This window comes from Schistocerca nitens, chromosome 3 (assembly GCF_023898315.1).
Source record: "Schistocerca nitens isolate TAMUIC-IGC-003100 chromosome 3, iqSchNite1.1, whole genome shotgun sequence".
In the NCBI taxonomy this organism is placed as follows: Eukaryota; Metazoa; Arthropoda; class Insecta; order Orthoptera; family Acrididae; genus Schistocerca; species Schistocerca nitens.
In genome coordinates, this window is record NC_064616.1 from 263,016,823 (window position 1) to 263,043,208 (window position 26,386).

Genomic DNA, 26,386 nt, shown 5'->3' on the forward strand with positions numbered 1-26,386 from the left:
GTCTCAGAGCAATCGGATAGCCGGTACAAATACCCAAAAATTCACTTGATTTCACCGAGACCTGTTGTACGAGACCAGATAACTTAACCGTTACACTCAAATTCGACCTCAGTGGAGACAAAATTTTTGTCAACTGCAATGAACACTCACGCTCCTATGGCGTCTAATCCGTCTTTCGGGTGTACGTTCCATCACCCTCTAAATATCTCGCGTTTCAGTCGGCTCTCAGACTGGAGAATAATTGGAGTGCGAGAGATTTCCTGGAGCGTAGTAAACTGGGGAACACTGTTACGAGTACATCGCCAGTTTACTGATAAAATTATGGCAGCCGAAGTGTGTTTACTGTGAACTCCGTCTCATTTCACCATCTGCATATCGTCTGCAGAGTGTACGTCAGGGTACCGCAGTCTACCGACTAGCCTATAAAAACCCCAATGGCCAATCCACAAGCACCGTGCTACCGAGTAACTGCTTCCTTTGTGTAGTGCACCCCTGACCTATGAAGGGGAGACCTACAAGTCGCCACGCAACGGCGCAGGTCCAGAAATCTGCAGCCGAGACCGTCACAGGGTCGACGAAGCCTTTAGCTGAGACCCTCCACTCGATTCCAAACCAGATCAGCAGCCTTCATCACTTCAGTATGAGCCTAGGATGCCCTTAGGACACATGCGACAGGCGTCATTGGTGCTGACGTGAGTTGCAGACGACTGCACCCTGCACGTTCGATAGCCACAGGCAAAACTTCCTCCACATCTCGGATGAGGCCCCGTGGCAGATACACCGACTGCGCATTGGCTTTCCTTCCAGCCTTGAACGGTATTTCCCTAAGGGGCTCCATAACACGTCTAACATTGGAACTCCCGATAACTACCCAACTCCTGCCCCTGTGAGCCTGCTCAGACCTTGTTGAAGGAACAGCCACCTGCCCACTCGCAGGGCGAATAGGCAAGGCCAGATGGCCACCATCCACATTGAGCTTTCGCCTCGGGCGACGAGAACGCGTCCCCATTTGCGACTCACCCTGTGCTGAGGGCAGATCCACTGCCTAAAGTACACTGGAAGGTGCCTCGGCAGCAGAACCCGAGGGCATAACAAGCAACATCTAAGGTGTTCAATGCGACGCGCCAGATTCTCCACAACAACTACACACCGACGCAGTAGCCTGAAGTCTGCTGACCGTAGCCAAAAGCCCGTATAGCTGTTCGCGAACTGCGGCCAGCTCCTGCGTTCGAACACAGCATGCACACATCCTACCCATCGTAACAGGTCTAACCGAGAAGTAAACTGTAAAAGCACAGAGAGAAACCTAAATATGCAACTCGCTACCCTCCCGACGTGTCACCAATGGTGGTTGACGCCTTAATGAGCTATGTAGCTAACTGTTCAGAAGAAATTGCAACTGTGCTACAGACTGCCTGACTCCACACTATACATGCAGAGATTACACCTCTTAAACGGAAAAAAACTTGCACGAAATTTAAGATTTATACTATTGAGAAAACGCAAAAAAGCTAAATACGTAAGTTGCCGCTCTGCAGGTGTCTGCCAGGTGATAGTTGGAGCCTTGCTAACGTCAACTGGGCTGAAACGAACGTCCTCTAGCTTTTCAAAAGATACAAATGAATAACTACAACGCTACATTTCAAAAAACGCGTAATTAAACTTCGTAAATAGAAAAACACCCTCGAAATTTAAGAAATATACTACTAAGAAAACACGGAGAAAGCTAAATACGTAATTTGTCGCTTTCCAGGTGTGTACCAGGGCCGGCCGGGGTCGCCGAGCGGTTCTAGGCGCTTCAGTCCGGAACCGAGCGACCGCTACGGTCGCAGGGTCGAATCCTGCCTCGGGCATGGATGTGTGTGATGTCCTTAGATTAGTTAGGTTTAAGTAGTTCTAAGTTCTAGGGGACTGATGACCTCAGAAGTTACGTCCAATAGTGCTCAGAGCCATTTGAACCATTTTTTGTGTACCAGGTGACAGTTGCAGTTCGACTGATGAAAAAATATATAGATTTTAAGGAATTTAACCATGAGCTTGTCAATTTTTTAAAGCTATGAGATGGAGGAAATGTGACATGGGCACTGCTGTGGAAAGTTACACCACATGAGAACTGATCGTAATGTCTATGTTCTAAAGTTACTGTTCTGCTGATGCTCGTTACGTGAGGCCTACACTTTTCGACGTAAGGGAAGGCCAGAGGAAAGTATAATGTATTTGACACAATACCTTCCTACTGAATACGGACTTCCGAAGACTGTATTCGTAACAGATTTATATGCCAAATAATGATAGCGGAGTGACTTCATGATGTCTAAGATCACACTGCAAACGTTTGGCGTATTGGCAACACTGGAGAATGACAGTGGTATTCCCATTATCGACTGCATGGACGACTTGACGTTCTGAGAGTGAATGTTTCACGTTACACCTAGATGTACGCTACTATGAACATTTCTCACGCTGAAACTGCGTGTTGAACTGGATTTTGGAAACAGGTCCTTGCATTTAGAGATGAAATTCTGGCAAGGGTCTAGCTCTCTTCTGGTACACCGTTTTAATCTCTCAGCAATTGGCCAATTTATGGTTTCTCGAAGTCTAACGCTAGGAGAAAATCTTTCTCCTGAGGAGTCTCAACGTGGTGATCATCTTGAAGTTTTCTGTGGTTAAGCACCACACCAGAAGACTTGCTGCTCAACGAGTCAGACGACACGCTAGGTATGAAGGGGAAACGTTAAACGGATATACGTTGCGAACATGCTTGTCTATGCCTCGTGGGGTAGACTGATTACGTTACCTCGACTCCTGACAGAAAAACATCGTCACAACAATAATTTATTTCAACAAATAATCGATGGGAGCACTTAGTTGCCCTGTCATTATTTCCACTGTGACGCTACTGGATGAAGATATGATCCATGCTTTTTGGAATAGCTCTTTGGAATAGCTGAAACACGAAAGCATTACACAGATGGGCGTAATCAGTGCTACTGAACTCTTAGCGGTTACTTTTTCACAAGAAACGGTAAACGTATTCCTTGAAATGTCGTGTGGCTAGGACCTCCCGTCTGGTAGACCGGTCGTCTAGTGGAAGTCTTTTTAGGAGAGGCCACTGCGGCGACTTGCGTGTCGATGGATATGAGTTGATGATGATGAAGAAGACAACACAACACCCAGTTCCTGAGCGGAGAAAAATCTCCTACACAGCCGGGAATCGAACCCGGGCCCCTTAGCATGGCATTGCGTCGCGCTGGCCACTCAGCTATCGAAGCGGACTATTCCTTGAACCGCTGTGATGTTTTCACTGTGTGAAAACACGTTGGTCAATACATACATGTTAAATATGTGACGAATGTATTTACTGTATCTCCTATTAATGTGTAAACGTAATTTTTAAGGAGAGATCAATGTCACATTTTGAAAAGGTACATAATAATCTGTGTGATCATAACTCCACTATGTTAACAGTTATAGTATTTCCTTCCCTTAAACATTTAAAGTAGAAAGTAAGGGAAAATATTACTCTTAATGCTAAAGTTACATAGTAACAAGACGAACCTAAGCTTCAAAAGCCAATGGAGAAATATGAATTAATATTAGGAATCACTGAAAGACGTGAATGTGGAGCAGATCACGGAGTTTGATTGTAAAGCCAAAAAAGTGATTAGAATGAAACTTTCATAAAAAAGAATGCCGTTCGTACGGCATAGAAACTAATAAATTCAACCGAAATCACTCGTACATCACGGTGAATATCAGAAGAGAGTATTGAGAAACATGAGTTTATATCTGTGTGCAAAAGAAACTGAAAGTAGGTAAACTTCAGAAAAAGTTCTAAAATCGAAAAATTCATATGAAAGTACAACAAAACTAACTGAAATTAGAAACACCGCAAGAGTGACTGTTCCGGAATTTATAATACAAAGAAGGTAACACTTCAGTCTTTCAGTTACTCAGTTATAAAACATGCGTAAATTAATGTTTATATCTAAACGACGGTTTTAGATAACTAGCTCCTTCTTTTCGACTGAGAGTCACTAATTTCTGCACTTATGATGAAGAAAAAGTTTCACTAAAAAACATCAATCTTATTTTCATTTTGAACCTTTTGAATTTTAATAATGGGCTGTAGACTTATTTAGAGTTACGTTACCTGAGCTTCCACCAATTAAGTGTACAGGACCAGATCCAGCAATGTCGACCACTCCAAGATTGTACAAGAAACCGTGCTCGCCCCATATCCATCCCGCCGGAATACAGTATACCACTGTATTGAGGAATGAAAATACGCAGTATGACTTAAACTTGCACCTGAAAATACAAACACAGTGTGACGCACGCTAAATCTGGAGAAAATTATAGTATTAAAAGTAACTTCAACTTAAATTTAGCTCTCTTATGCAAATGCGCTTCGCTTCTGGCGCGCTTTATCGCACTTACTCAGAAAAAAGCTTAACACGGGAAAATTAATTTTTCCCCACGAGGAAAGAATAGTCACAGTTTACTGAGAATGATTGAACTAAGAAACAGAGTAATGAAAGCAGGATGGTTATGCGGAAATAACGTGTTATTGCAATTTAAAACGAAGACTCGCACACAAAATGAGAAAATCAAAGATCGTTTATTGTACGTGGAAGTTATCATTCTCAACCGTTTTTCAACATGATCACCTCAAATTACCCATTGTTAACATAATTTTCGTATCGTAGGACTAGTGTTTGTATGATCTCGTGGAAGAAATCTGGCGTTTCCTGCGTTTCTAAAGTCGTACAGTCATACTGACACCTCTGTTCTCTCGAATTCAGTAACCCATCAGTCACTTCTTATGAAAGGCCACATAGCTCTTCTTTATGAATGTTCTCAATTGTTGAGTTTAAATTTAGCACCTACGTACGAACACTTCATAGAGTAATACTGTTTTGCCCGCCATAAAATATTACCATGTTTCGTGTAGTTAAAAACCCAATCATGTGCAGCTGTTTATGAAGTCTTTTTACCCTCGTAAACATAGGTCACAATTCGCATGCAGCTCATAACTTTATAAAAATGGTGTATGTTGCTAGGCTGAAAAACCCAGTGTGACTAGATATCCAAAATCAAATTACGGGGCGCAAATCAGAAGTTGAAATGTATCGACATTTTGCGGAAACATTTGTTAACAATAAACCCACGCAGTGGATTTGAGTTAAAATACTTGGTTTATGCTAAAACTACACAGATCATCGTACTTTCTTGTTAAAACTCGCACTGAAAAAAAATCGAAGTACCTTGCATTACTAATCGAATGAGTAATTTAATCTTTTATTGTTGTCATATGCAGACACAATATATCACTTTAACGTAACGAGGCCTTTAACTAGAGTAGATAATGAGTATTACTTACTTTGCTTGCTTATTTCTCTTTCTCAGTAAGTGGCCTCGAAGTTCCTCCCTGAGTAGTTAGTTTTTTTTTTGTTACTTTGGCCAGAAGAATGTAATTCAGGAGTTTGACACTTCCAAACAGAATTTTATAAAAATCAACAAATGACAAATCCTAAAAATGAGTACTAGTTATAATTATTTCCTGAATATTTTCCACACTGAACCTACTCCTTTTATCAGTCCATAAACCATATCGCGCTACTCTACTCTGCATTTACTAGACCCTGATCTCAGCTGCGACGGTATCAACTCTATCTCACTTACGCAATCACTATACGACGATTTCCTAATCATCCGATATACCAACTTCTTTTCTCATACAGGTTGTATCGATCACCTGCCGCTCTCCCTCGGGTGGGTTTCCCAGATGGAATGTGCCTCAACCCTCTGGTGGGACGTCTACCTATTCCTCTTAGAATGGGCTCGCCGTTTAGTCCCGTACACTCCTCAGTTAGTAAGCAAATCACAAATTAACGAACTAGGACCTACGTATTTCAAGACCCTGAAGTTTCAGTCGCTTTAATAACCTTTCTGCGTCTATTCCTCTCAGTTCTTTAGGAATATCAGGGATCTGCTGTCGTTTACACTGACAGCACTAAAGCCTTGGATCGGAAGGGTATGCTTTTACATTTCCTGCCAGTGAGGAACATTGTTCGATGCAGTGGACCTGCAGTGTGTTTAAAGCGGAGCTGATAGCCATTTACAGCGCCTTGTTTGTTATTAAACAGATCTACCTTAACTGTGTTCTAATTGATAGTGACTCAAGGACCGGTCACCAGGCTATCAACCGATGGTACTTTTGTCATCCTGTGATATCTAGTGTTCACGATCTTGTCTCCGACCTTAAAGTACCTGCTCATTGGTCTGTCTCTGGTCCCGAGCAATGGTGGTATCCCAGGGAATAAATTAGCGGACCGTTTACATAGAAATTGCTTACTTGCCCAACATTTGCTTTGTCGATCCTGGGTGAGGAATTACGGAGACAGATAAGGCCTGTGACCTCTCCAGTACACTACGTACTATCAAGGAGACTACAGCTGCATTACGTCCCTTATTCTGTTCCTACCACAAGGAATCCACTGTCCTATGTCATTCCATACTAGTTTAACTCATAATTTTGTTTTACATAATGAGCCACTGCTTCATTTTGGTTGTGGACTCGCACAGACAGTTGCTCACATTCTGGTGAAGTGCCCGCTCCTTTTTACTCTCGACGCCAATATGGTCTCCCAGTTCCTCAGCCTCAAATGTTGGCGGACGACGTACGAATAGTTGAACTGGTTCTTCATTTACTCCGGGAAAGTGTTTTTTTACACTCAGATTCAACGTTTTAAACTGCTTTCAGGGTGTGGGCAACGCAGGGTGGTTGGTGTTGGGATGTCACCGGCCGCATTCTGTGCCTGGGATACCATGGACCCTACCTCCTCTACCAGCAACCATGGTTATTCTTCTAGTACTCTGTTTTCATTACTTTAGTATACGGTTACATCTCTCTTTCTGTTTCACCTTATTTTACTTTTTTAGGAGTGTCTCTTCATATAGCGCTCTGGTGAAGGCAGGAGCTTAAGGACTGATATCGGATGATGACGAAAAACTGTTTTTTATGCTTCCTACGAAATAGAGGGTGCTGTTCCAATCTTTAACACTTTGGCTATAACGCAGCGGCCATGGTATAGGGGTAGCGTCTTTGATTAGTAATCAAAAAATCCTCGGTCCCGGGTTCGAAACCCGCCGCCCCTTAAACTTTGATTCATAATCAGCGTTGGCGGCAGAAGACTTCCGGCATAACAAGTCATCCTCATTCTGCCAACGGCTTTGTCGAAGAGGACGGAAGAGCATACAAAGGTTCAGGGCACACTCTTGTCCTTGGAGTGAAAAACTGCCCCTAAAGGCAGAAAAATCAGCAATGATCTACGGCATGATCATGGAGAAGGCAATGGAAAACGCTGCATTAAAGGCACATAATGTATATCCACAGGGGATGTGGCCTGTAATTGAAAAAGTGTCGTGATAATCTCTCCATTGGCAAAAGATTCCTTAATAGTCCCTCATTCGGGTCTCCGGGAGAGGACTGCCAAGGGGGAGGTGATCGAGAGAAAAAGATTGAATAACCAGCGAAAGGATAACGTTGTATGAGTCGGGGGGCGTGGAATGTCAGAAGCTTGAACGTGGTACGAAAGCTAGAAAGTCTGAAAAGGGAAATACAGAGGCTCAATCTAGATATTGTAGGGGTCAGTGTAGTGAAATGTAAAGAAGACAAGGATTTCTGGTCAGATGAGTATATGGGAATATCGACAGCAGCAGAAAATGGTATAACGGGAGTAGGTTTCGTTATGAATAGGAAGTTAGTGCAGAGAGTGTGTTATTGTGAACAGTTCAGTGATAGGGTTGTTCTTATCAGAATCTACAGCAAACCAACACCAACAACGATGGTTCAGGTATACTTGCCGGCGTCGCAAGATGAAGATGAAGAGATAGAGAAAGTATATGAGGGTACTGAAAGGGTAATAAAGTATGTAGGGAGATGAAAGTCTAATACTTACGGGGACTGGAATGCAGTTGTAGGGGAAGGAGTAGAAGAAAAGGGTACAGGAGAATATGGGCTTGGGATGAAGAATGAGACAGGAGAAGGACTAATTGAGTACTGCAATAAATTTCAGCTAGTAATAGCGAATGCTCTGTTCGAGAATCACAAGAGGAAGACGTATACTTGGAAAAGGCTTGGTGATATGGGAAGATATCAGTTACATTACATCATGGTCAGACAGAGATTCCGAAATCAGATACTGGACTGCAAGGTGTACCCAGGAGCAGTTATAGACGCAGATCACAATGTAGTAGTGATGAAGAGTAGGCTGAAATTTAAGAGATTAGTCAGGAAGAATCAATACACTAATAAGTGGAAAACGGAAGTACTAAGGAATGACGAGATACGCTTGAAGTTATCTAAGACTATAGATACAGCAATAACGAATAGCTCAGTAGGCAGTACAATGGAACAGGAATGGACACCTCTAAAAAGGGAAATAATAGAAGTCATAAAGAAAAACATAAGTACAAAGAAGGTCACTGCGAAGAAACCATGGTTAACAGAAGAAAGACTTCAGCTGATCGATGAAAGAACGAAGTACAAAATGTTCAGGGAGATTCAGGAATACAGAAATACAAGTCGCTGAGGAATGACATAAATAGGAAGTGCAGGGAAGCTAAGACGAAATAACTGCATGACAAATGTGAAGAAATCGAAAAAGAAATGATTGTCGGAATCACTGAATCAGCATATAGGAAAGTCAAACCAACATTCAGTGAAATTAAAAGCAATGGTGGTAACATTAAGAATGCAACAGAAATTCCACTGTTAAATAAATGTAAATATCCTATGACTAGGGCCTCCCGTCGGGTAGACCGTTCGCCTGGTGCAAGTCTTTCGATTTGACGCCACTTCGGCGACTTGCGTGTCGATGGGGATGAAATGATGATGATTAGGACAACACAACACCCAGTCCCTGAGCGGAGAAGATCTCTGACCCAGCCGGGAATCGAACCCGGGCCCTTAGGATTGACATTCTGTCGCGCTGACCATTCAGCTACCGGGGGCAGATCCATCACTGTTAAAGGCCGAGCAGAGAGCGGGTGGGTGGAAAGAGTTCATTGAAGACCTCTACAAGGGGGGAAGATTTGTCTGATGTAACAGAAGAAGAAACGAGAGTTGATTTAGAAGCGAGATAGGGGATCTAGTATTAGAATTAGAATTTAAGGGCGCTTTGGAGGACTCAAGATCAAATAAAGCACAAGGGATAGATAAAATTCCATCAGAATTTCTAAAACCATTGGGGGAAGTGGCAACAAAACGACTAATCACGTTGGTGTGTAGAATGTGTGTCTGGCGACATTCCATCCGACTTTCGGAAAAAAAATATCATCCGCACAATTCCGGAGACTGCAAGAGCTGACAAGTCGAGAATTATCGCACAATCAGCTTAACAGCTCATGCATCCAAGTTACTGACAAGAATAACATACAGAAGAATGGAAAAGAAAATTGAGGATGTGCTAAATGACGATCAGTTTGGCTTTAGGAAGGCCAAAGACACCATAGATGCAATTCTGACTTTGTGATTGATAATGGAAGCAAGACTAAAGAAAAATCAAGACACGTTCATAGGATTTGTCGACCTGGAAAAAGCATTCGACAATTTAAAGTGGTGCAAGACAACGGAATTTCTGAGAGAAATATTGGTAAGTTATAGGGAGAGAAGGGTAATATAAAATATGTAAAAGAGCCAAGAGGGAAAACATGAGCGGATGACCAAGAACGAAGTGCTCGGGTTAAGAAAGGCATAAGTCAGGGATGTAGTCTTACGCCCTTATTGTTCAATCTGTCAATCTGTACATCGAAGAAACAGTGATGGAAATAAAAGAAAGGTTCATTAGTGGAAGTACAATTCAAGGTGAAAGGACATCGATGATACGACTCGCTGATTACATTGTATCCTCAGTGAAAGTGAAGAAGAATTACATGATCTACTGATTTTATTTTTATTTTTTATCTATTTCTATCCATCCGTAGACAATATAGATTGTATGGATGTTGTCAACAAATAAATATATATGATACACACACAAGGGTATATAAAAGTACAATTGCATTTCCTAAATATAAACTAGAATTGTCTGTCTTACTGTGCTTCATGATTATACATGATGTACCACTCTGTTATTAAACATACCAAAGAAATTAATGAAATGAACAGTGTAATAAGTACAGAATATACGAGGCCTGTTCAGAAAGTAAGCTCCGATTGATTGCCAAATTGAAACCACAGTGAACATCAGAAATGTTTTACTTGTAACAATTAGCTACACCTTTCAGCTACTTCTCTACGTAGTCGCCGTTCTGACTTAGACTTTTGTCATAGCGTTGTACCAACTTTTCAATAGCCTCATCATAGAAGGCAGCCGCCAGTGCTTTCCGCCAATTCTCCACGCTGGCCTACACCTCGTTGTCTGTGTCAAAATGTTGTCTTCAAAGACAGCGGTTCATGTGACCAGAGATGAAACTCAGGGGGAGACAATTGCGGACTGTATTGTGGGTAATCTCACATTTCCATTTGAAAACGATGCAGGAGCATCTTCATTGCCCCTGCAGAATGCGGCTGAGAATTGTCTTGAAGAAGAAACAGCACGACAGTTATGTAATGTTAGCTGCATAGCTTCAGGCGAAATTTCTCACCAGGCCCTCGTACTTGGCGGCAGACACTATTTTCTAGACATCTTTACGCACTCACTGCGAGCTCAGAAATGAGAAGAGCGACGTGATGCTAACTGGGGTTATACTAGAGACACTACCCAACACATCTGTGCAAAGCTTTATCGCATTTTCATAGTCGTTTCCATTTCGCGACCGATCGGAGCTTACTTTCTGAACGCCCCTCGTATATTGAGAGTGAATCGAAGAAAGACCAAAGTAATGAGACATCGCAGAAATGAGGACAGCGAGAAACTTAACATCAGGATTGATTGTCACGAAGTAGATGAAGTTAAGGAATTCAACTACCTAAGCAGCAAAATAACCAATGACCGCCGGAGCAAGGAGGGCATCAAAAGCAGCCTGGCACTAGCAAAGAGGGAGTTCCTGGCCAAGAGAAATCTACTAGTATCAAACATAGGCCTTAATTTGAGGAAGAAATTTCTGAGAATGTGCGTTTTTAGCACAAAGTTGTATGGTAGCGAAATATGGACTGTGGTAAAACCGGTACAGAAGAGAATCGAGATATTTGAGATGTGTTCCTTCAGACGAATGTTGAAAATTAGGTGGGCTGATAAGGTAAGGAATGAGCAGGTCCAGCGCAGAATCGGAGAAGAAAGGAATATGTGGAAAACACTTATAAGGAAAAGTGACAGGATAATAAGACATCTGTTAAGACATCAGGGAATGACTTCCGTGATACTAGAGGGAGCTGTAGAAGGAAAAAACTGTAGGGGAAGAAGAAACTGGAATACATCCAGCAAATAAGAGAGGACATAGGTTTTAAGTGCCACTCTGGGATGAAGAGGTTTGCACAGGAGAGGAAATCGTGGCAGGCCGCATCAATCAAGTCAGAGGACTGATGAGTCAAAAATAAATAAATAAAATCAATAACAGATCGGGAGTGGGACGGCTGTGGGTCAGACGGTCCCTGCTGCATGCAGAGCCCAGAGGAACACTCGGCATGCGCATTCCACCAATTGACCTGATTGCTTCTCTCAACTTATTGTTGGTCCAACTGATGATTATTATGATTTAGCCATCTCACTTTTCCTATTAGAAATCTTCTCAGCTAGAAGGCAACCTTACTCCGCAACTGTCTTAGCAGTTACTCTGTTTGGCGGGGTGTCAAATGTGGCTCAAGTTTCTCTCGCCAAAGATTAATTCAAAATGGTTCAAATGGCTCTCAGCACTATGGGACTTAACATCGGAGGTCATCAATCCCCTAGAACTTAGAACTACTTAAATCTAACTAACCTAAGGACATCATACACATCCATGCCAGAGGCAGAATTCGAACCTGCGACCGTAGCGGTCACGCGGTTCCAGATTTAAACGCTTAGAACTGCTCGGCCACAACGGCCGGCTTCCAAAGATTGGTCCTGAGGGAGGTCTCGTCTGCCGTTTAACCTGCACACCGGCCCGAATCATTTAGTTTTACTTTTCTCTAAATTATTTCTCAGCTCTGGCATAAATATTTCTTTCAGTGCCTCTGTTTTACTGCTCCTATACGCTATGATAATTCGATCAAATTTCTGTCTCACTTCACCAAGAACAAATGACCCATCTTTTAACTGAGAGGTTCATGAGCTCGCTGTTAAGCCCCTTAACCTTCTAACCAACCAATCAACTAACCCACGTTTAACTCTTGTAGCTCTCGGAAATACTAGCACAGGCCGTGGGCTGTCTCAGACGGGAGGAAGCATTGTAATATGAACGTATAATCACTAAAGAAAGAACTCTCCCAAATATGTAACCTTACAGTTCACTCACACAGAGCTGGCTTGAGTCGTAGACATTCTTTGCAACTGAAATGTATGTTCATATTACAATAATAACAGAAATGCATGTGGAGTAGTATGATGTTCAACATATTCTCACTACAAGTACACATCGGTGCATGGAGGAGAATGCCATACGTGTTGTAAGGGTATAGGATGGTTCTTCCTGAGAACTAGAGTAAAGAAAGGTGTAGAATGTTGGTATAAGATTATTATAAAATAGTTGCAAAATTTAAAATATTCTAAGGCCTTTAGTTGTGACATAGAACTCTGAATGCAAACTTTGCAGGCTCATAAAACGAAAGAGTCTTGATTGTTTTAAAATATGCATGAAATAAAAATGCTTTTCTGCAATGCAAACCCTGTGACAAATTTCAGAGAAAGTGCGGTGCCTTGACTTTTGTAACACACTCATGAGCATTTACTCAAACTGAATCATAAAGTTTGTCAGAGGGGAGAGAGCCTCATTCTGTCATAATAGTGCTGTATCGATGTAACTTGTCATTCATGTTTGGAAACAGTCCCTTACTGGAAGTAAATCAATAATGTATCCTTGCAGCCATTTTAAATATAAAAAATAGATATTAATGGTGATTAAATGATTATAGAAGAAGTGAACTGATAGTCCATGAGATGGCTCCTTCCTTTCATTTAAGGCTATGCCGTCGACTTACAGTTGATACAGCTGAAGCGAAACCTTTAATTTCCTCCTTTGCTGTTCAGATGCGTAGCTAAGTTCGCAAAAAATTTTAAAATTATTTCCTATAACACTACTGCACGTCAAAAAGTGAAACAGTCAAATGTGCAAAAATTACTTTTCTGTCCAGCGATACTGACTCTGAGGAATGACGGTTGAATTACGAATCCGTTGAAAGATAACAGGAATCGTGAATATGCACTAAGGTGGGTAGCATATGTTGTGTAGTTTTTCCGTCTGCCTTCCGCTTTAGCATCACCGTCACACTGAGTATGCCTGTCCTTCGTGCACTCCGCTGCCTTAAGGCTCTCACGGAGAGTGGACGCAGTTCGCTGGTTAATCCAATCACTTGTCCAACATTCGCTTCGTAATTGCTATCATAAACTGAGAATCCAAAGCTACTGAATCGCGGTAATACATCAGCCCCTGTTTGTTCACAGAAACAAATTATATCTGACAAAGGGAGGCCGCGACTTTGGGATCACGGATTTACTTCAAACTTTGTACACCTTTATCAGGTCATTAAAATAACGCAATATGCAACTAGCAAGGAGTACTACTCTGGCAAGTTCGAGAAAATCGCAGGAGAAGTTTTACGCGTCGCCGGCCACTGTGGCCGAGCGGTTCTAGGCGTTTCAGTCCGAAACCGCGCTGCTGCTACGGTCGCAGGTTCGAATCCTGCCTCGGGCATGGGTGTGTGTGATGTCCTTAGGTTAATTAGGTTTAAGTAGATCTAAGTCTAGGGGACTGATGACCTCAGATGTTAAGTCCCATAGTGCTTAGAGCCAATTGAAAATTTTACGCGTCTATTATGTCACCGATGTATCTGTGCGAAGGTACCGGTCGTTGGAGTTCATGGTGGTCGACTGGTTAGCGTTCGACCTACTTCAGACTAATGCCGATGAGGGGACGGCTCGACTCCTGCTCACACTTAGTTTTTAATCTACATTATTTTCACCAATGGTCATATTATTTAATTTGTATGACATTGAGAAGTAATATAACCGCGTGTATTTGCATGAAGTTTTACTGAATTACGTGTTATTTGATTACTTACTGTATAAAATAAATTTAATTATTAGAACAAGCATATTTATAACTATAAACAAGTAAATGAAGAAATGCATAGAGTTTCCCTGAAAATGTATGCCTATCGCGATTTGCGAAATCCCTTATAAATACGAGTACAATCTGGTAATGTACCCGGAACTACTTTGCACCTCGGTGCTTCGAGCTGCAGACACAAAGGGAAGCCCCATTTGGCAGTTAACCTGCGTAGCGGTGAGAATTGCTGAAGTAGCACAAACGAATAGTGTAGGTGCAAGTTTTTTGAAGATAACATAATTTATACTAGTACTACAGAAATGTCCGCCGCTCGTGGTCACGCGGTAGCGTTCTCGCGTCCCGAGCAGGGGGTCCCGGGTTCGATTCCCGGCTGGGTCAGGAATTATCACCTGTCCCGAGATGACTGGGTGTTGTTGTGTCGTCTTCATCATCATCTTTCATCCCCATTACGGTCCGAGGAAGGCAACGGCAAACCACTTCCACTAAGACCTTGCCTAGTACCGCTGTGCGGGTCTCCCGCATCGCTCCCCTACGCTCTGTCAAGAAGCTTGGGACTTTATTTCCACTACAGAAATCGAAGTTCGACCGGGAGTCCAACGGTCGTCTCTCGCACGATCGTCTTACGAAGCTCCGAAGCTAGCCAATTGACCGCCATGAACTGTAACATTCGGCACCTATGCACAGATACATCATTTACATAACAGACGCGTAAAACATTCTTACGGTTTTCTCGGAATTGTCAGAGTAGTGCATCTTACTACTTGCACATTATATTGTTTTAATGGCCTACTAAAGGTGTACAAAGTCTGAAGTAATTCCGTGATCCCTACGTCGTGGCCTCCCCAATGACAATTGTTCGTTTGCAGAGGGAGTGGATAAAAATCACACAATGAATATACAGGTACGTTACTGCAGCTAAAGTCCTTGCATTGAGCTGAGTTACACGTTCACAGAGGGGCAAGTGGTTTCGCTTGTACTTCGAGAGAAAACATACTAAAGCTGTCATATATACAACAGACTAACAAGGAAGCCCTTGAGTGCTCTGTCACAAAAGGCCAATGGCGTCTACGGCATTCTACGCGCCACGTATTGTCTACCATGCAACCATAATATTGGCTGCTAATGGCAATAGGGGGCGGGACTGGCGGTATCCAGTGGTGCGAACAGCATGAGGCTACGGAGCGTAGTTAAACTGCTTAGTCGACGAGTAACTCACAACAGTGCTACAGTACTAGTGGTGTTGACACAATACAGAGCAATGGCAACAATAAACAAAGCAAATATTACGTTAAATCTACAACGACAGTTTCCGAAGTTGACATTTCGTTAGAAAGGAGTCCAAGGAATTCCGCAGAGTCAGAAAGAAGTTACAGATGAAATATTGGCGTTTCTTCAAGATGAGTCAGTGGAATACGTGGTGTCGTATACGCTCAATTGTGCGGATAATGTACGTGAGGAGTTTAATGATGACGATACGTGCTTAACATGTGAAAGTGATACTGAAAAAGGTGTCGAGCCATGTAGCTCATCATCCTTGCCGGACAAGGAGCGACAAATCCTATCTCCAGTGAAACTTAGTAAAGGACAATCGTTGTCCAAACAACGGGCACTAAAAAATTTACCATTATGGAAGATCATCCGCAGCATAGAAAAAAATAATTATGAACTGATTTCGATAAGTCCGCAGCAAAATGACCGCGTAGTGTATAATGAAAACAATAAAAAATACGGGTATTCAAGGGAGGACAAGACGTACTTGTTAAAGAAACTCGTTTTTGCGTGTTTCAAGAATTCTCGATACAATTTACAGGATGTGCATGATAGTGACCTAATACGTTATGCACATCAAATTGCGAGCGATATAGATACCAATATTTTCAAGGGAAGCATTGGATGGTTGCGTAACTTCAAACAGTGCTGTAAAATTGGAAGACAGAAGATAACGAAATTTCAAACAAAGCGTCAACTTTTCGATGCCAGGAAACTACGGAATCGGCTTGAAAATTTGTAGATGAGGATAAAAAAAAAAAAAAAACTTATCCTATCGTTCAGTATGGAATTTGCTTTTATCTCCGAACTATCGGGATTTGAAGTGGAAATGCATGTGAAAGGAACCCTGGAAATTAGGGGCACCAAGTTAGTTGTATCAAGATGCCTTAACGTGTTCATATATAGTTATGCCGACTGTTAATCTGGATGTAAATGTGCTAGAAAGTTATTTATTGTGCTGCGATAAGATGGAGGTGCTCTGCCCCCTAAGATTCTTTCTTGTGTGCGTAATCTTTCAAGAGCAGTAGCGAATCATTACGTCACAGCAAACAAGAGTGGGAAAATCAGCGTAAGAGAACTACAAGAAAAAATGGGCGTAAGAGAACTACAACTATAATATGAGCGTTGCTTTTGGTCAATACTTGGAAAAAAATTGCTTGTGCTTGATTTCTGGTCTGCGTATAAAAATGATGCTCCTTTAGAGCAAACTGTCCGTCCTGAAAATTGTGTGACATTGCAATTCATACTACCTGGAAAAACTGGAAATATTCAGGCTCTGGATGTTTGTTTTCTCCGTACCTATAGAACATATTATCGCACTTTTTTTTTCCACTATGGGACTTAACATCTGAGGTCATCAGTCCCCTAGAACTTAGAACGACTTAAACCTAACTAACCTAAGGACATCACACACATCCATGCCCGAGGCAGGATTCGAACCTGCGAGCGTAGCAGTCGCGCGGTTCCGGACTGAAGCGCCTAGAACCGCTCGGCCACTATTATCGCACTATCTGCACCTACATCTTAAAGGATAGTCTGTTTCTCAATAAGCTCCACGACAGACTGTTTCACATTAGGTTGCATGCCGTCACATGCCATCAGTTCTCATCATCCCGTTATACCAGTATGATTCTATATGCATTCTTTAGGAGCGATCACTGTGGCGCACCATTTTTCATTCAGTGTTCATGATGCAACTTAATGCTTTTTTTGAACATTTGTTGAATGTCGATGATGTCAGTTTTGTGAAGTGTAATACATGCATCTCATAGAAGGTTGATATCTGCATCTCCAGGACACTCATTCCCTGTTGCCCTCCTGATGTAAAGGTGATTCATTAGCAACTAATATTTTTCCTGTCATAATTATTAACACAACACTTTCAAATGAGCCTTACTGAAGACTGAACTTGCGACCTCGCACTCAAGCAGTCCCTGTAAGTTTTGCCGTTTACCACTGCATGTGAACAAGAGTAAAATTACATCGAGGTTGCAGACTTACCTTTCTGCCATAGCTCCTGAGACGATAGTTGTAGCTGTTGTGGCAAAAGACAGCTGGAACAGAAACGCTGCCATTACAGACCCCATTAGAGTATCTTCGTCATCAGCATCCAAGAGGAATTCTCCCACACCCATGAATGGTGTGGTATATTCTCCTCGTCCAAAGCTAAGACCGAAACCAAAGAGCCAGTAGCTGAAGCCACCAAGTACCACATCTGCTACGTTCTTCATCATTATGTTTACCTCGTTCTTTGTTGACACACAGCCAGATTCCAACATTCCGAAACCTGGAAACAGAAGTGTAATACAAATGGGTTATAATAAACCACCCAGGCTTGATCGCATGGACGCGAGGACTTACCCCGTACTGGAACTGACAGATATTTTGATTTTCAATCAAACGAAGAGACAACAAGCCCACCGATCAGTTCAGTTATTACTTGCAGCTGAATTTAATGTTAGACGTGACCGTATTTATTGTTTGTGTGCTGTGAGCTGTTGGGGTAGTTTCTAATTATAGATAAGTTACAAGAAAGAAGAGGAAAACCGATTTTCATTCGTCCACCAGCGATACGGTAAGTTAAAAATATCTGCGCACAACTATCGTAGCCTATCTCGCTCTCTACAGCAGTTTAATATTAGAACTGGAATCTTTATTTGGGACTAGTAGAAATTCATCGCTGCAATATTTCAGTAATTCACAAGGAAGCGGAGAGTTAAACATCATTAAAAATAACATAAAATTAAAATCAATGAATCACAACGAATTTGCCAGTGTCGCCCAAAAATCGCGTCGATCAACAAAACATCGCCCAAACGGCGACGGTTGCATTTGCTCCAAATTCTGTCATCAGTAGCCTAAATGGCAAAATATCGCCCAGTGTGGTCATATGGGTGGTGCTCAATTATGATAGCCTGTTCCTATACGGACGATGGGGAGGTGTTTGTGGAGAGCGAAAGGGGTATGTGATAATAGCACATTCTATAGTCTGTTCCCAAAAGATTTTTTTCAGCGGGCTGCTGGGATTCCTCAGAGCCAACTGCGCCCTGTATCCCCCTCCCCTTTCCACCAGAATCTAATTACGCCCTTGTAATACTATAATAACTGAGCCTGGAATTCCACGCACAATCAAATCTTAAAATATGCATACATTCATGAAAAAAAAAATGACAAAAGATATGCAATTAAAGGAAAAACATGGAATGTCAGAATTCCATCTTTTGTTGTGATGCATTTTATTTTAATTTAAAACAATGTACAGCAATCAGTTTTTCCAAATCCACCGACCGGAGGAACTCTGTGCGTTGATGCGCTGAGATCATTTGAGGCGAATCCTTGGATTCGAGAGGCGAGGTGTTTAGAATCCACCCGCAACAACACTGAAAATGGTTTTTGGACAATTTGGTGACTTTCTTCCGATAGGACTAAAAATTCCGCGCGGCGCGCTGTACGGTCGTAATTCCGAACTTCAGATTACTAAATGTTGGTGAACTGTGCAGTATTCAGCGAGCATACCAAAACTGAAGAACGCCGTTGACCTTTCAAAGCGTTTGTTGAGCTATAATTTCGGGAGTTTTTAGGTATCAGGTCGCTTGTTCTATGCTTACGTCGACTAATACTGAGGCGCTGTGTTGAGCGCGTGAACGTGGTAGTACAAGCTATGCGAAAATACGGTGATTTTACACCAAGGATTGTGTGATAGATCGAAATACCAGAAAGGGTATCGTCCCAACGAGAATGCAGCACAAAAATTCTTCATCAGAACTTATTTCATTCAGGAGCATCAGCTGGTCCTGTGAAAACGAATATTAGATACTGTTTCGGATTGTGAAACTCTCCCCTGATTTAATTGTTCGGTACCTGACCACGTTGTGCTCTCGGTACCACACTTTGCGGAACAAGAGGACTTTTTCCACCAAATTCCTACACATTCCAAAAGAGCATCTTTTTCCTGTCGAGATTGCACTTCTGTGGGTCTCCCTACATATAAGATGATGAGACGAAAGACTGATTTAGTGTCTACAAAGACCATTTGATGCCCAAAATTGATTTCCAAAAACGACTCAAATAAACATAATACGTCAGGGCTGTGAAGTTATTCACGCAACGCATGGCAGTCACGCAGCCTCGGTAAGGCCACTTGCGATTCCACAAACGAATAAAGAGAGAAACGCCAATCACTGACTTGATACGTCTCTTCAGAAAGAATTATATCTTCTGAAGCTATCTTGAAAGTATTTCTGCAAGGCAAAAACGTTAAGAGAGACAGTGGGCAAGAGAACATGAAACAAATAACTTGGTTGAGGTCCGCCGCCGGCCGGAGTGGCCGAGCGGTTCTAGGCGCTACAGTCTGGAACCACGCAACCTCTGCGGTCGCAGGTTCGAATCCTGCCTCGGGCGTGGATGTGTGTTACGTCCTTAGGTTAGTTAGGTTTAAGTAGTTCTAAGTTCTAGGGGACTGATGACCTCAGAAGTTAAGTCCCATAGTGCTCAGAGCCATTTGAACCATTTTTGAGGTCCGCCTGGACTTAGAAAAAGCGCACCAGAATAAATAAATCTGATCGCGAGCATTTAAAAAAAAAAAAAAAAGATCTGGGGTGACATTGTTAATTGAAGCTAAAAAGAATTTCATTCACAGAGAATCCTAAGTCAATATTTTAGTTTATAGCTATGCCACTGGTACACTGGTTGAGCGACATTATCTTTCACCGAAATCACTGCCAGTACGCACGCGAGAATTGAAAGCTCTTTCGGTGAAATGACAGCTCTCTGTTTACATTGTCAATTAGATACGAAGTATCACACGAAAATTGCGAAAACTGACACGAATGATACTATATATGAAAATAACACGATTTTGTATGGCAAGCAAATCAATATTTCACTGTAGTTACCTTTCATTTGTACTTTTCAGTGTCTAATGGAACACTGTCCTGCCTCAAACTGAAATATTATTAAATAACTGACGAAATAAAGTATAGACAGAATTATGTCGGTAGTTTGCAGACATAGAATTGATTAAGATTAATTGCAGGGCTCGGGACCTAGAACTACTTTCATTAACACTGCTCGATGTAGAAAGTCGGTAACTGAAATAATACTCGTTTCTCTGCTCAGTGCAGTAGGAGTAGTCGTAGTAGTAGTAGTAGTTGTTGCTCGTTGTCCTGAAAATAAACGGGATATGATTTAGCCGAGAGGTTTCCTGGGTTTTGAAAGCATTTAAGAGCAATCTTCTTCTTGAAGTTAGTATTGCGGCATAATTCCTTCATTCAGTCAAGTCATCAATAACGCTGATTAGCTGTGCTCTTAAAATGACGTAAACAGGTATTAAGTGGGCTTCTTTGTAATGAAACACCACATAAAGTTACTCTGCTATATATTCTTCGCTTTTAAATAACCACAATATACTTCATGCGTACTTCATGAAACATTAACAGTATAATCCACTGGAGTATGTCAGGGACGAGCTAGATTTCGACTTCCTTCCATCACAGCTTACATCCAACTCTCCACTACTACTACTAGCCAGAGAAAACAGTAAACAAAGATAAATGAACTTCGCACCGATAACTCATAGAGTACAAGACATGCCGATTTTCAAACACAAGTAATGCTTCAGAAGAATATTTTGTATCAAATAATTACTATTTAACTAAGACTGAATAATCACTTACTTTGAGTAGCCTTTCATAATAAAAGAAGATAAATAAACATGACATGAAAATTATGGGTCCCCAAACATCGAAATAAATCAGTTAATTTTCCCTGAGAAAATATGCAGTACCGATGTTAGAAAATATTAAAAGGGCAAATGCATATAATGTTGTACAATTGATTACAGTCGTTTCGTTCCCGCAAAGATACTGCAAAGACTCAAGATGTGGTGTACTGCACGGTGTGAACGTACCAAGACACAGTGTCCTCGATGCTTTTGTCTGGAGCTGTGTGTCAATAGGTATACAAAAAATGGCGGAGAGAACACCTGATTCGTCTCAAGACTAGCAATGCTTAGTCGCCCCTGGCATGACTCACATCCGCCATAGTGCAAATTTGGTCAATCAGGAGTCAACGGTCTAAAAGAAAGCGTTACAATTCACGCGGACTATAATTCCAGAGACTAAGTGTTTTGGTTTAGGTGTCATGGTTTATGATGGGTAAGTACATTCAGTGTTCGATATCCCGTTCATATTGTTATCATAAGAGAAGTACGTGACTGGGAGACAAATTTCCAATAGCCTTGTTAAACAAATCATCCCACGAATCAACTGAAGTAATTTAGGGAAACCACGGAAAACTTAACAATTTTGAACGGTTGTGATGACTGGCTTCGGTGGAATACTGTAACAGCGATGTTGTGTTGATGGTTGCAGACACAACATCACTGTTACAGAATTCTACGGAAGCCCGTTCATAGATGTTGGCCAGTGAGGGGATAGTGTATATGATTAGAGTTCACCCCCTCAGCGTCAGTTAAGGCCCGAAGAGGGTGCCGGCCGGAGTGGCCGTGCGGGTCTAGGCGCTACAGTCTGGAACCGCGTGACCGCTACGGTCGCATGTTCGAATCCTGCCTCGGGCATGGATGTGTGTGATGTCTTTAGGTTAGTTAGGTTTAAGTAGTTCTAAGTTCTAGGGGACTGATGACCACAGCAGTTAAGTCCCATAGTGCTCAGAGCCATTGAACCATTTTTGAACCGAAGAGGGTGTACTGAGTCACCGAAACTGGTTTCAATATAATAGAAGCACATCAAAACGACGGCTGCGGGTTTTTCTTTTTATTATGTATAGTTTAACGATGTCATGATGTTTCTGTAGGCACAACAACGCATAACCCCTACCAGCACTCCAAAACACATACAAGAGGCCTGAATGTTTTATAAATTACTGAATGCATTATTTAACAACAAATACCCACTTGCTAAATAAAGAGCCTACATTTTTCCTGCACTATTAATATGCGATGTTTCACTGTTAAGAAAAATAATGACATAAGGAACCCAATTTGAGAACCTGTATCGCTATTTACATTATTTTGACTGATTGTCTCTCATTTTTTCAAGAAAATGCACAAAAATAATTGGCTATAGAAGTAACAAACAGTGCAGTAAATAAAACTATGGCTATTTACTAAGTGGTGGTACTAGCACGTAACGCACCCAGCAGCCACTGCCGCTGCCTCGCGTACGACGCTCTCAGCCATAGATACTTCCGTCTGAGAAGCACAACTTCTTTGTACCTTGCGTATATATCAAGCACCTAGCTGGGCGAATAACCGCCGCAACGTCAACACATACACATGGTTGCCAGCAACTTACGCAAAAACGTCCTACACGAAACTGATAGATGGGGAATCTCCGATCTGTGCCGCTCTGATTGACGGTCTATAATTCCTCTTCCCGGCACAAGGCGCACACCTGCCTTCTGCAGATAACATACCACTTCTTAAAAGACAATGCTCAGCAGCACAACCAAGGCCTGGATATAGAGAGGCTTGTGTGCTACCAATAGCAGCCACTGAATGTAGTTTGCAGGCGACCTTAATAAGTTCTGAAATTATGTTTATTACATGGCTCATGTATTTTGTAGAACTCGTCTGTGAGCTCTTTGACTCGCCCTTACAGTCTTATTTACAAAATATGTCGATATCTTGTATTAAACAAATGCTTTATTTAATTACAAATACATTCCTACATGTACTCATGATATCCCTCCACTACAGATAAAATAATCAGGTTTAAAGTATTGGATGTTAAGATGTACCCCGAATCCTCTTCTCGTGGTTGTCATGTATCGTTAGAGCTCTGACAACGTCACGTCTACGACAGTGTCATTGAAGACGAAGCACATATCGGCTAATATCGGAGTCAAGTTCAGTGGGCGATACTGCTGCATGGAGAAGTCTGTAGATGTGATATTACTACTGTTTTTTTATGGTTTTACCCGTTTGGAGGATGTGTATAATCCTTGCATATAATGACTTCCCCTTATAGTTCGCACTCTACTGGGTAATTTTTAGGAAACATACGTTTCAAATAGGTTGCCCGATAATTGAATTAAACTCCATCATATATTAAACCAACCTGGTAAGCGTTTCAGGCTGACGAGCAAATCCCGTAACCCAAATGTGTTTTTATGTGACACACAACGAAAAACGCACTTGAGAATTTGATTCAATTCTCAAAATCTGTTATGCAGTTGATAAGTAATTATTGATTAGGTCGATCACGATGCGTAATCACGGATATTTTAAGACAACATATTGAGGCTAGCGTAACATGGTGGAACTGCGGCACATTTTCACATCTAACGTTATTGGTTGTAGCGTTAGATCAGCACCTAACACAAATCCAAGACATCACGAACTGACCAATCAAATTATGTGATTTAGTTTTGATCTGTAGCATGCGTATATAGCCTAATTTCTTAGGAGTCATGATCGGAAGTGACATCATGGTCATGTCACCAAATTATAAGTTCGTATTACTTTCCAGTAGACAAATCACAGAACTAGATATATATATGATTTAATAGGTAATGGCGTATAGCAGTAGGAGAGCAGTGGGAACTCTGGCTAAAATCGCTGACGTCAGCAATCAGCATCACTATGACAGGAATCGATAACATCAGCATCAGCATTCTCAGAAGTTTCATTTTCTCTGCAGTAAAGTCTCAGAATACATTATTTTATAATAGTACACCGACAGTATAAATTTGCGTAATCGATATTTACGTTAAATTATTAACTCTGTAGACAGGCAAAATGGTTCAAATGGCTCTGAGCACTATGGGACTCAACTGCTGTGGTCATAAGTCCCCTAGAACTTAGAACTACTTAAACCTAACTAACCTAAGGACATCACACACATCCATGCCCGAGGCAGGATTCGAACCTGCGACCGTAGCAGTCGCACGGTTCCGGACTGCGCGCCTAGAACCGCGAGACCACCGCGGCCGGCTTGTAGACAGGCAGATAACAGTTTGCATTAGACGCGTATCGCTTACTTGAGACTGTTACAATATTTCATTAGATCACTCATTTTAAAGTTAACCGTTTCCACTTTGTAGCAAGAGTTTATTTGTTTATTTAAAAAAACAATAATATATTACAGTAAAATATTACACATTAAAACTATAGGACAATGAGAGGTGTTCATAGGCCATCAGCTATCGCTTCCAGGTGGTTCTGTTGATTCATCGGCAACTTCCATAACTCACTATGAAGTGACAATATGATATGAGTGGTGTTAGTGCTGTCTCTCCAATGTGCGTTCTCTCTTCTCCAAAATCAGTCTGTTGTATATGTGTCGAAAACACTAAATTTCCTGTCACTTAAACTGTTGGAGTGAACAACCAAAAAAATGACTTAAATTTAGGAAAATGTCGATCAATGATATTAGTTATTAACCTTTCATGTAGATAAAATGTGTGCTACTCACGTTGTGCGCAGAGCACTTTTATTGCCTATCACCGAACTTTTCATGATTTCATCTGTGGTAGTAGTGTCAATACATGATTCATGTGTACCCCTCTTCGTTTATGAAATCATTCTACTTTATATTGCATCCAAACATTTTTTTACGTTTCCAAAAACAGATGACTTGTTGCTCTTACGCATTGAGAGAGAATACTAAGCGTTCAGAGGCCAAATGAATGTTATCTTACCCAGATCAAACTCCACAATAATAAAACTACTCTATGTAAGAATAGTTTCCCACCGTATATTCCTGTGTCTAGAAACAGTGGTTTACCAAAGGAATGGAGGCATACCAATTTACACCACAACAGAATCTTATAGCTGGAAATGTATTGTAAATATTGCTAAGTATATCATCAACAAAAATCATTTATTATTGGTAGACATTCTGGTCATATTGCTATGCTAAAACACATTCCAGTGTTCATCCTGCACATAGACAAATACTGAAACAGACTGATGTGGGATATAAACCAGCGTCTTCTAGGGAATTGAAGTATACACATTCCAGACAATCAGGCCCAATAAGGGGTTATAAAAACTACATTCTGCATGTCTATAGTTTTCATTATTTAATGTGCAAATCGATTACACGAACTACCAAACAGCCATACTGACATTCCAAATGTAGACTATGTCTTGGTGGAATTCCATGTCGCACATCTGGATGACTGTCTATTCATAAGCAAATTACATTTCAAAATCAATGTGGGAACCACATGCATTACAAGAATGTAGATTTAACAGAATATTTTCTAAATGGTGGGAGGAAGTGGATGACTGGCTATTCCTCTATGTTGAAATCGATTCATCAGCCTAGTTACTGGGCTCATACACTTGATATTGAACCAAGACTGAGTAAGATGATGATACAGCGGAACATATTTATTATTTATGGTTATCAGTTGCAACTACGAGTGGCAAATGCTCCACCTTCCCTAGCGTTAAGGATATGGAAACATGCAATAAGAGTCTTCTTCATGACGGTAAATGTGGGAATGCAAATAATAGCTATACATCTGTGTAACAACGGAGAGGCCTGTCTGTCTTGTTGGCAAAGATATAGAACAAATATCGTCTTCCTGATATCTAAAGGAACCAATCTACCGAGAAGACGTAAGCCATTACGTTTTAAATCATGCATATTTAGTTCCGTAATTTGTCTACTAGGAAGTAATATGAGCTTATAAGTTGGTCACGAGATTATGACATCACTTCCAGTTATGACTCCTATGAAATTAGAATACATGTTGAAACTATGGAAAAAATTTCGTAGCATGATTGCTTGGTTCATGAGGTTTTTGATTCGTGTGGTAGGTGCTGCTAGCCTTACCGCCCTAAAACTAATGAAACATGAGAAACAGGAAAGGAGGATACGTGATAAATCTAGCTGACCAGAACATTAAAACTGATAATTTTATTGTTGTAGGGGGA

At 41.4% G+C, this 26,386-nt stretch overlaps 1 protein-coding gene across 1 annotated transcript in view; it reads right to left on the reverse strand.

Annotated features, from left to right (window-relative positions):
* LOC126249172 (putative ammonium transporter 2) overlaps positions 1-26,386 on the reverse strand; it is a 302,811-nt gene that overhangs the window by 268,298 nt on the left and 8,127 nt on the right. The window contains exons 2-3 of the mRNA XM_049950828.1: positions 17,482-17,767; positions 4,154-4,311 (exon numbers count right to left, since the gene is read on the reverse strand). Of these exons, the coding sequence (XP_049806785.1) occupies positions 4,154-4,311; positions 17,482-17,767 (444 nt within the window). The remainder of the gene's footprint in view (positions 1-4,153; positions 4,312-17,481; positions 17,768-26,386) is intronic.